The following is a 12206-nucleotide window of genomic DNA, read 5'->3' as shown; positions in this document are numbered from 1 at the left end:
CTTGTGACATCCTTGTGAGCACGAAAGGGATGAAAATTTTACAAGCCACTCTGGGCGAAGACTGTCTTCTTTTCATATATACCCTACACACTGCCCAATACAGTCAATATTTAGTGAATATAACTGAATACATAGACTAATTGGTCATCTTGAAGCTACTCTCATTTTTATGGCTATTTTTTACAAGCAAATGAAAGGGGCTTGCAAGAAATGTTTAATCCAGATTCTGAATTTCAACTACCCAATACCAACCGTATCCTGTATGCATCTATCATACGATTTTACAGTCCAAAGGTACATTTTCTGTCACAGTACAACAGAAAATCCACCAACAATGCTTCCCATGCATTCTAGCAAATACTTTGGAGGATGATAAAACTTAGTATGTCTGGGTTCATAATATTTTGCTGAACATCCCAAAACAGACCAAAGAGCAAAAGCCACTGAGTTGTATTATGAAATTCTCCTATGATCCCAAGGTGTGGTTATTCTGCCTCAGGGGTGGGGGTAGAGTTTGGGGTGTTTCAGGGTTCAGGTGCGGTTCACACACACACAGGTGTCAGGCTTGATCACCCAGTAATAAGGTTGCTGGCCTCTGCATCCTCTTATCAGAAAATAAGTCCAGAAAACCCCTTCCCACATGCAAACACTAAAGCAGATGACTGCACTAAGGGCAGGGGAACAGCTCTCTGGTCTATCCTTGCTTCATGTTGAGCTGTTTCCAACTGCAGAGGCACCTGCAGGCAGGCCTGAGCCTCCACCGCAAGCTCTCCCCAGTTCCACGGACTTAACCATCAGTGCATTACAGACAGCCCTGTACCAAGCCACCTTAGTGGCCTCCAGTGGACATGCATCTCAGTCACTTCAGTTTTACCTTCAGCCCTATGGCTTCTTTACAAATGAAATGATGAAAAGCACTGGCTACAAACAGAAGCTTCTCCACTCCATGTCAAGTTTCCCACTGCCTTGAGAATCAGCAAGCCCTTACCCACACCCCTTTCCCACATGCCAGCACTGCTCTCAAGGCCTTCCACACATTAGCCCATTCAAGCCTCACCACGACTCAGACTGAGGCACCCCCATGTTCTCTTCCCAGTGCCCCTCAGCAGTGTCTGGCTCCCCAGTGTCCACACAGCGCTGCCTCTCCTGCGCCCTGCAGCCGGCCTTCCCCATCACTGCGACTCCCCTCTCTGTCCCTCACTTGCCACTGCATGCCAGCCACACTGATCACATGCTGCTCTTTCTCTTGAAATGTTCTTCACAACACTCCCACTTGCTGGCTCCTTCTCTTTACTCTTGCTCAGTGCCTTGTTCTCTTCCTTCAGAGGAAGCAAATTTCACACTTATCACAATTTAATATATATGAAGCACATGTCTGTTGACTTGTTTATTGTCTGGACAAGATATTATGCTATCTTGTCCGTTTTGCTCCCCACAGGATTTCCAATACCTAGAATTAACGCTTCATCCCAGTATCCACTCATACACTTGTCGAATGACTGATAATCATTTTCAGTCAGTCCTTTCAGTAGAAAGATTTTTAAATTCTTTATTTCAAGGCCAAAATGATAAATATAACCATCTTTAGAAATACTGCTTGAAAGAGCATTATGTGTAAGAAAGGCTTGAATAAGAGAACAAGCAAGCTTATGTCAGCTTTAAATAACTAAGAGAAATGAAACTTATAAAACACATATTGCAATTCTTAAAAGATGATTTGCGGGAGCAATCCAAGGGGCGTGTTTTGGAGGCACTCAATTTGTTGGTGCCAATGATATCCTTAGAGGAAAGCCCTCAGAACCAATATTCTGGGCAAATTTGCCTATATTCTAGGCAAATCTAACAGACATAAGACTGGTTATGTTTCAAAGTCAACCCAGGTTTTCCACCCTGCCAGCTTCTTCTCAACAGTTCCACTTATGCTAAGCGGCCTGGCCTACAGCTTTTGTTCACCAAAGAAAAACTCTTCCTTTCATGGAGACTTAAGTCTCCTGCAACTCCCATAGGGGTCATTCTTTAGGCTTAACAAAATTTTCTCAATACACTAGATGTCCTGAATGGAAACTCAGAATTTAAACAGGTATACAATAATAAGCTAGGAATTTATGACCTCTTCACAGCAGAGAGCATGTGACTTTTTAAACTAGAAAAGTTCCCAGGGCTCGTGGCTTGGGAGGATTCCAAGTGGACGAAGGGTCCACCTGAAGCAACCACAAAACTCATGCTGGGGAGCAACATGAGCCTGAGTTCTAATTCTAGCTCTGAGCCCTTGACCTTGCTGTGTAACTGTGGACAAATTACTTAACCTCTCTGGACCTCAGTTTCCTCACCTTAAAATAGAACTGATAACAGTACCTACTACTCACAGGATTAAAAGTAGGAACAGTAATTCTCCTTAAAAGTAGCACATAGTAATTCTTCATAAATGATAGCTACTCATAGTATCATCTGCTTTATAAAGCACCATCACAAACATCCAATTCAAGAGGACTGAATTCAAGAAGTCATTTCCTTTCAGCCATTTAATTTCTCAGATCCTTAGATTAATAAACTCACATAATCTATGATATCAGTCACAGATTGGGGGTGGAGGTGACGGAGGGGACTAAGAAAGCAAGTCCAAGTCCTCCTTTCGGAAAGAGACACTTGAGGCCTAGTGCGGTAGAGAGATATGCCCAAGCACCTGAGGTAACAGGTGAGACACTCACGAGTGGAACCCAGGCCTCCTGATGCCAACTTCAGTGCTGTCTCTACCCTAACCAGGAGGGCAAGGGCTTTTATACCTCCATGACCTTCAAGCATCCCTCTGATTAATGGTGTCTCACGGACACTGCACACAATGAAATTAAGTATTATAAGGGCTTTGAAAAAAGGACAACACAGAATCTTGTAGATATATAACTCTGAGTTGTTTAAAATTCACATGTAAGAGTGTTTTAGTTTGCTAATGCTGCAGAATGCAAAACACCAGAGATGGATAGGCTTTTATAAAACGGGGGTTTATTTCACTACACAATTACAGTCTTAAGGCCACAAAGCATCCAAGGTGACACCTCAGCAATCGGGTACCTTCACCGGAGGACGGCCAGTGGTGTCCGGAAAACCTCTGCTAGCTAGGAAGGCAGCTGGCGTCTGCTCCAAAGCTCCGGCCTCAAAATGGCTTTCTTCCAGGACGTTCCTTTCTAGCAAGCTTGCTTCTCTTCAAAACATCACTCCCAGCTGCACTCCGTTCAGTCTCTTTGAGTCAGCATGTTTTATATGGCTCCACTGATCAAGGCCCACCCTGAGTGGGTGGGGTCACACCTCCCTGGGAGTATCCCATCAGTTATCATCTACAGTTGGGTGGGGTGTATCTCCGAATCCAAACATTCCAACTTAATCCCCACTATTATGTCTGCCCCACAAGATTGCATCAAAGAATATGGCTTTTTCTGGGGGACATAATACATTCAAACCAGCACAAAGAGTATTCACATCAATGTAAGTTTCCATTCTTCTTACAACAATATTTATTTTTAACCTGGGATTTAGAGTTGACAAAGACTTTAATGAATAGGCAGGACAAAGGGAGCTGTCTGTCCATGGCTCATTAGCTCCTGAAGTTAATGCTTCTCACGGGGACAAGAATCAGCAAAAGGACAGAGCTCCAGGCAAATTGGGAAACATACCTCCAGCCCACAGATCATGGATTTTGTCTGGGCTCTAAGTGGCAAATCTCATGAGGTGCTCCCCAGCTTTACTCCAGAGCCACCTACCAATTAATCGTTTATTCTGTCATTTGACAGCATCAATTGTTATTGGGTACTCACTATATTCCAGGGACATGTGTGACCCCATTTAATCCTCACAACTACCTATAAAGGATGTACTACCAAATTTCATCTAATCTAAGACCACACTGACTGTAAGACACATCTTTATGCACAAAGAAAACAATCCACTCCAATTAAAACTATAAGACTCCACTGATTATAAGAATACTCCCCACAACCCACCCCCCAAAATTTTAAGATGGGACAAATTGTACTGTCTTAGAATTAGCAAAATGTGAATACTGTCCCACTCTACAGATAAAGAAACTGAGGTATACGGAGAGAGAAAGTAATTTGCCCAAGGTCACACAGCTAGTAAATGGAAGCCCTGGGACACAACCTTGGGTAAGTCTGTCACAGATTTCCCGACAGTCATGGGGAATACCCAGAAAAATCCCAGGCAGAGAGGCAAGACACTGGGTACTAACTCTTGACTGCACCACAAGCACAATAGCTCATTAACTGCAGCAATTTTCTGAACATCTCTGAACCTGACCCTTCATATGTCCAAAGATGGCACTGTGCTAGACCACCTCTAATCAACTGTCATTTCTCTCCAGGAAAAAGTACATTTGGAAACAGAACGTTGTAGACTGAAATTCCTGCTCCACCATCTAACCAGCCTGTCACTCAGGGCAAGTTCTGGAACTGCTCTGAGCCTCAGTTTCCTCTTCTGTAAAATGGAGCTACCAGCATCTCCCTTAGAGGGATGCTCTGGGACTAGAGAGGCTATACATAAAGGGCAGAAAGTAGGACCTGGCAGGGTTGGAATTCAATAAATGCTCTCTTTTTTATACTAGCCTTCTACTGCTTTAGGGCAGAATCAAAGGACAGAGATTGCCTGTGACCTCAACATTTTCCAAGGGGAATCTCAAGAGGGAATACAGATTAGACAGAAGAAAACAGACCCTGAGGGGTACTTAGGCACAGAAAATGAACTGGAAGTGCCTGGAGGACAGGAACAGTGTTTGTTTAATGAACTTCTGAATTTCTGAATAAATGAATTGATAGGGGAAAGGGGAAAAAAAAAAAAAAAAAGAACAGGAACTTAAAGCCATCAAAAGACACTGGTCAAGAGATGAGGATGAAGATAGTTTTATAACCAAACCTGACACAGAAAACTGATCTCTGAAGAATCAATTTGATACCAAAAGTGAACTTCTCCATTCCTCTATTTTGGTCCTTCATTCAGTAATGTTCTGTGTGTTTCTCCCTTTTCCTGTCTCAAGAGTTTCAGAAAATCCTCAAAAGACAGGAGCTTTTGATGCAGAAGGAAGGAGAATTGAATGGCATGTAGAAACAAACTCAACTGCTGCTTTTTGTTTTGTTTTTTTCTCATCGTATTCTCAACGCCCAGCACACTTTCTGGCACTCGGCAGACTCTTAATAAAAATCAGCTGAACGAGTATTTCTTTTTTGACTTCTTCATGTCGTTTCTTTTTGACCCAAAGTCCAAAACATCCTATACATTTATTGTATCTAAAAGCCTAATCTTCCCTGTGTCTTCTCCAAAGACATCCTAATAACATACTCTTTAATAACAAATATATGTGTGCTGTATGCTGTCTCCACACTATGCAATGCAATGCCATTCTCTCTCTGCAAGACGCACCCTCAATGAGGCCCGGCACACTCAACCCACACCCAACTCCTCAAGGTCTCCTTCTTCCCCGCATGTCCCAGCCCCTTCAGTTAGTCATTAGCAGACCCTATTACCACCATCTTCTGATCTTACTCTGTTAATCTCCTTCCTCTCAGAACAGCACCTTTTCCTGGAGATAAACATGCAGGCAAGTTCAGTTCACCCCGAGTCCTCTCTCCCCTTCCCATCCATGACTTCACTGACGTTCCAAAGAGGTCCAAGTAACCAGAAAAGAATGCAGAGCAAAAATCTAGCTTTCTCCCCATGACCTCAGGAGACTTACTTGTTTACCATAAGTTCAGGACAGCTACCAGTTTCTGGAAGAATTCGACAGAATACCGAAACAGTTAAAGGGTTGGGCATGAGCTAATGGAAATGGCTGTTAGACTTTTCCAATACCTTCTATGAGATAAACTGCACTGTGTCGCCCAGTTCTAAAACCCACAAACCTAGACTCCTCAAACTCTCCCTCCATTTTCCCTTATTGATCTTGATATAAAAGTCACTCATTTCCTTCCAGCTTTTATATGGCTCCTGAAATTACTCTTTTAAACCCTCTGATGAGAATCATCAGAGCATGCAAAAGTCTCATTTCTTTCCATTCTCATGCAGAGCAGGGATTGTGTCAAGGCACTGGGTCTGCAAACCCGAACAGGCCACAACCCCTGCCCTAGAGGAGCCCACGCTTTTCCTTCAATTCCAAAAAAACTATGTCCTCCTGTGCAGTGTTTACAAAACGTAGTGACAAAGTAATTCAAGGTTTTGGAGAAAGAGCGCGAGTGGAAACAGACTTTACCCTTATACTTTATGTCCTGTAACCATAACAACCGATGGCTTAAGCAACTAACACCATAATGAGGAGCTATATTTTCCAAAATCATTTTCAAAAAAGGGAAAACTCGCCTGCACCAAATACCATGGCATCCGTGCGTTCTGAGCAGTGTGTGGTGCAATTCAAGTCAGCTGCTCCACTCCTTCTCCCCGTCCCACCGATTCGTTTTTGTGTGCACCAGCAGCTACAGCCTCCTCCGTCACACACGCTCCCCGACAGGGCACCTGGCGTTAGGCCTCACTCCAATGTCACTTGTTAACCTTCCAATCCCCTGGATTTTGGCACGCTGCCACCTCATTTCTAAGGCACACCAACCACCCCACAGTCACCCACGTCTTCCAGGAGTTTGAGAAAAAAAACAACCCGTCGCAGACAACCTCTGACAGATTCGCATAAAAGTAGCTGCGGTTCTCGACTTCGAAGCATTTCAGGACGCCGGCGAGGGGGGCAGCAGGAACCCCAAACCCCATTCATAAAATTACAAGCTGTTTACTTTAGTTTGCGTGCGGATGGTGTCTCGCTGCCCAGGTCGAGCACCGAACCCCGGGACGGCCGGCTGGGGGGACTGGACGGCGGGTACCTCCGGCAGGGGTCAACCCCTAACAGCCCGAAACGCCCCCAAAAGAAGGGTTCGCCTGGGGGTGTGCGGGGGCGCGTCCCCGTCAGTTCCGGGGCCGTGACAGCGGGGTGGAGCGCCTGGGGTCCCGACTTCCTCGCCCCACCACGCCAACGGCCGCTAGACCCCGCCCGTGCCCGGGACCCGGCAGGGTCGGACCGCCCCCGGCCCGGGCCTGAGCCGCGGGACGCCCTACCCATCACCCCCGCCCGACGCCGGGAGGGCTCACCCCGGATACGCTGGCTGCCTCATCGTACTGCGCCGGCGCCCGTGCTCCGCGGACGCCGCGGCTCCGGCTCGGACTCTGGCTCCCGCCGCCGTCCCGCCGCCCGCCAGCCCCCGGGCACCGGCCGCCCCGCCCCGCCAGCGGACCCGCCCCGCGCCCGCTGCCGCCGCTGCCAACCAGAGGGCGGCGGGGGCGGGGCAGGGCGTGCGCAAGGCCCGGCCAATCCAGCCCCTACCCATGCGCTGAGGAGCGGTCGCAGAGATGGGAGAGCGATTGGTCAGGTCTGTTAAAGAGGACGCCGCCCGCGGGACTCGTGGGGAGGGGCGGCGGGTGAGTTACCTCTCCGCGTCCGGGAAGGAGGTCCGGGTCGGGGAGGTTGAGTAATAGCCTTTCTCTCCCAACAGAGCTGCCGCGTTTCCCCCAGCTATTTGCGTTGATTAATTTCCTCTTTCTACAGCCTAGCAACAGGTGAAGACAGAACTTAGGCCTGACAGGAGGGGAAACTGAGGATCCGAAAACCAGAGGTCTCAAACACTGGGCAAGTTCATTAGACGGCTGGGTTCTAGAGGACCATGAGACATCTCTCCTGGTCCCAATCCCAGAAATTGACCTAAAAAGTCAGATTCCTAGCCTCCCCCAGTACGCCCTCCCCCCATGTGACCACGGCATCAAATTCCGAACTGTCGCCTCTTAGAGCTTAGAATTCGCCTAGTCTAAGTTACTCATTTTAGATAGGCGGTATCTAAGGCCCGGAGAGGTCCTTAATTTCTTACTAAGAATGGCGTTGTAGTGCCCATTTTGCATTTCTCTATCACCTTTGGACCTGGAGTGGCAGTTGGAAGGACGGCTCACTTCATACACGCACACTGCGAAAGTCCCTCTGTCTATCCATGTTACCTGTCAACGTGCCTTCTACAACAGCAGGTCCCAGATTTTGTCAGATCATCATGGAGGTTTTTAAAATGCATATTTCCAGGTCCCTTCCCAGAGTCTCTAATTCCCAACATCTGAAATGGATCTGGGGAAAATATTCATTTTTCAGCTCTCCTCTCTCCCCTGCCCAGGTGAGTGTGATGTAGGTGGTACAAAAGCCACACTCAGGTGCCTATCTCAAGCCTACCATAGCAAAGAAATTCAAATTCATCTTTTTTTTTAATCCTCAAAACTGGTGATATGACAGGGAGATTAGGTGGTTGGCCTGGAGATCGCCTACCAAGAGGTTCAGAATAGTTCTCTGAAGATTCTACACTAGCTGGTCATGCTAAAATAAAAACTGAGTTTAAGACACTGGGCCTGGATGAAGCAACAATTGAAAGCTTGAAATCATGGCGGGAGGGAGGGACAGGGTTGGGGCCTAAAGTCCCGGAAGCCAGCCTTGCTGTCTGTCTAGTGAGATAGCGCTTAAATAACTTAATAGCAAACACAACCTTCCTCACCGCCATCACCAGTCCCAGCTACCACCCCAGGAGGTGCCCTGCCCCTCTGGAGCCGTGTTCCAATGCCATCAAGCCCTACCTGCCCTTCCTGTCACATTCCTCTCCCCCTCCCAGTGTCCCTGCCACGGGGGACCCAGAAGTCACTGCCCTCTGATTTGAAGGTCAGCCCCTCTCCCACCGAGACTCCTCTCGGAGGCTCTTGGAATGGCCTCCACACAACAAACCTTTTTCCTCTCTGTTTACCAGGGTCAGCTCCACACACAGATTGATCGCTTTTGTCAGGGTTTGAGTCTTGGGGTTGCATGGGATCACTGCTTGTCTCCCCTCTTCCTTCCCAAAGTAAAATGAACTCCTGTCTCAACAGGAGAGGGCTCCATTCGGGATGTCTGGAAATGTGCAGCAAGGGCAAGTAATTGATGGGGAAACAACCCAAAAGAGAGAGGGGGCTCTGGCCCTGGGGCTGTGCGGCTTGGAGGGTCCTTGGAAGTAGGTACCATGTATCCCAGAGTGTCCACCATCCTTGGCCATGCTAGGCCTTATATAAATATTAGGTAAATGAGTACATTATCAACCTGACCTCACACTAAGGGGCCAGAAAGATCCAGCATGAACATTTAGAAGGAGCCCTTCTTTTAGGAAAGTGAGGAATTTGGATGCTTTGAAAAACAAATGAACATACAGTGTGATAATTACATTAATATATAATAATATTGTTTCCTACCTGTTAAGAGTTCACTCTGCACGATATACTGTGCCAACTTCTTTGTACATATTAATTCATTTAAACCTTACAATTACCTTGTGTGGTAGGTTTGATGTTATTTTCTCCATTTTACGAATGCAGAAACTGAAGCTCACAGAAATTCGGTGTAATGTGTCCAGGATCACGTGGCTAGTTAAAGCATTCATGACCCTAAAGCACAGGCTCCTCCTAACCACTAGGCTCCAGTACCTGCCAAAATGAACTTTCTTGCTATCAGAGGCAGGACAGATAACATCAAAGGGCAAAAGAAGCAAATATTACTAATACTCTTTGAAAGATAGGAGCGCTGCATTGCTATGACTTACCATTTGCTTGACCTTGCTATAACTTACCATTTGCTTGACCCTTGGATTGCTCATCTATAACATGGGGATAATAATGAATCCTGCCTCCCTGGGTTGGCATGAAAATCAAATCAGATGAGTAAATGAATATATATGTGCTTATAAACAAACAGGGTGGTTTTAGAGCTTGGCATCTGTGACTCATTGTAGTGACATTTGTCAAATGTCAGGGATTGTGATGCTATATATTCAGATACCAAGCAAGTTTCTTTACTTTGCTCCCCGCTCCGCACACACAACTATCTGTTCTGTATGTGAAGCATGTACAAAGTAAACTAAATATTTTCTGCCTAAGGTAGGATCTTAAGTCATGGAAATTCCAGCCCCAGTTACTCTGCCATCCACCCTCTACCCTCACCCCAGGCTCTCTCACAACCCAGGCTTTACCCATCAGTTAAGCCCATACATGTTCTAATATACTTGGGTTACTCCCAGTTATGACATTTTAAGATAATCCCTATTTTCTCATGAAATTCTTACCCACCCACCCCTACTCCCCCCTCTCCACGGGAAAAAATTGCTCTAAAATTTTAATTCCAATTTTTTACACTCCATTGTACTTTTGGAGGGAGAAATGTTTAAGCTTAGGAAAACTTAGAATTTGATCCAGTTGTACAGCTGAGAAAGACTAGGTGGAAAATAAGTGTTGGTGAAGATGTAAACAAATTGGAACCCTCCTGCATTGCTGGTGGGAATGTAAAAATGGTGCAGCTGCTATGGAAAATGGTTTGGCAGCTCCTCAACAAGTTAAACACAGAATTACTATATGGCCCTAGGGATATACCCCAAAGAATTGACTCAGTGTTGTGTGTTGAAATGATATTAGTGATCTTCAATACCCAAAAAAACATTGAGAACATGTTGGGCTACAATTATAATGTAAGCAAATTGAAGGAAAAAAAACAAATATTGTAAACATGTTGAAAACAAGCTAATTGAGGAAAATGTGTTTTGTAATAAGTGATAAACAGACATTTGTGCAACGAAAGGATATGGACTGGCTTAAGGCCAGCCAGATGGGCACTTCTGATAAAAACCCAGTGTAGATGCATTTTGGTGAGTGTCGGGTTGAAGCAGATTGACAACCAGTCTCTGACTCCCAGCTTCAATGCCTTGTGTTGCAAGATTTTCTGCCGTTCTTGCTGACACACTGCAGTCAGGCCAGCGCCCCCTGCCGTTAGCTTTGGAACCGCCACTAAGTGCCAAGTCAGACCTGGCTCCAAGTTGGCTAGTTAAAAAGTATTCACCTGCAGTGCCGTGGCTTTCAGGCCAATGGACTTTACAGATTCTGATATGCTCCACCTTTAAATGTGTTGTGTGCCCTGACCTGGTTATTGTGCTTTGGTCATGTTGGCTGCGTGCAATTAAGCACTGAGCATTCAAACTGTAGTTGTGTTGAACCTGCTTTCAAGTGCCAAGTTTACTTTCAGTTTTGATACAACTACATTTACATGACACTCAAGCAGGTATTTGTACAGCAATGTGCTTAGCAGCATTATTCCTAACAGCCAAAAGGTGAAAAGAACCCAAGTGTCCATGAGCAGATGAATGAATAAACAAAATGTGGAATATACACACAATGGAATATTATTCAGCCATAAAAACGAAAGAAGACATTCTGATACTTGCTACAACATGGATGAAACTTGAAAGCATTGTGCTAAGTAAAATAAGTCAGAAACAAAGGGACAAATAAATATATGATTCCAGGTTTGCAAAATATTTAGAATAAGCAAATTCATAGACATAGAAAGCAGATTACAGGTTACCAGGGGTGTGGGGGAATTGGGAGTTATTGTTTCATGGGTACATAGTTTCCGTTTGGGGTGATGAAAAAATTAGGGTAATGAATGGTGGGGATGGTCGTCCTCCTCAGGACTCCAGAAAACAGTTAAAGGATTACAGTAACAAGGTGAGCACCAAATTTTTTCAAAAGGTCACTTAACTGGTAGGATTGCATGGCACACTGGCAGGCCCCTGCCCCGTACCCTCTTCCATCAGCGTGGAGCCAGCCTGCACTCTTAGTGCAGATCCCCTGCTCCTGGCTCCAGAGAGCAGAGTGGCCCTCATGCAACACTGGGAGCATGTATGTCTGGCCAAATCTGTCTGGTGGTAGCCTGAGGGACTCCCTATACCAGAAGTTCCTTTGCATGTAGAAGGCAGCTCATTGAGCTCTCCTACAGCTTTGTGGGTGAGCCTTCAAGTCATGCTGCCTGGGGCAAGGGATTACTGGCTATAGGACAAATGGTGCAGCGACCGAACTGTGAAGAAACTGTTTCCTAGGGAAGAGGGGACATTCCTATCTGTGTAAATGGGAGAATTCCTAGGGCTAAATGTACATGTCCAAGAAAAGACACATGCAGCAAAGATCAAGGAGGCCCCTATGCGTTGGCCTGGAGTGATTCTCATACAACCCATGGCACGGAGAAGCCCGAAGGAGAGTGCTTGCAAAGGTCCATCAGCAAAGACTGGAAAAGGTGTTTTCTTTTTCCTGTTAGCTCCTGGTGCTCAAGGAAAACTTGGTGTGCTGGTTTG

General features: G+C 45.9%; 1 protein-coding gene across 3 annotated transcripts in view; it reads right to left on the bottom strand.

Moving 5' to 3' along the window:
* Positions 1-7251, bottom strand: part of TEX2 (testis expressed 2) — a 116165-nt gene extending 108914 nt beyond the window's left edge. Inside the window, exon 1 of one of the 3 annotated variants that reach the window (XM_037807874.1) lies at positions 7132-7251. Coding sequence is in view for 1 of the 3 variants with exons in the window: in XM_037807873.1 (XP_037663801.1) it covers positions 6358-6378 (21 nt within the window). In the remaining 2 variants the exon portion in view is untranslated. Of the gene's footprint in view, positions 1-6357; positions 6699-6779; positions 7103-7131 lie in introns of those variants that run through there. The other 2 variants (XM_037807875.1, XM_037807873.1) reach the window with 2 other exon arrangements.
* Positions 7252-12206: the final 4955 nt, after the last annotated feature.

The sequence above is a fragment of the Choloepus didactylus genome, chromosome 18 (assembly GCF_015220235.1).
Source record: "Choloepus didactylus isolate mChoDid1 chromosome 18, mChoDid1.pri, whole genome shotgun sequence".
Taxonomy (NCBI): domain Eukaryota; kingdom Metazoa; phylum Chordata; class Mammalia; order Pilosa; family Megalonychidae; genus Choloepus; species Choloepus didactylus.
The sequence above is the reverse complement of the archived record's forward strand: the minus strand, read 5'-3'. Positions and strand labels throughout refer to the sequence as shown.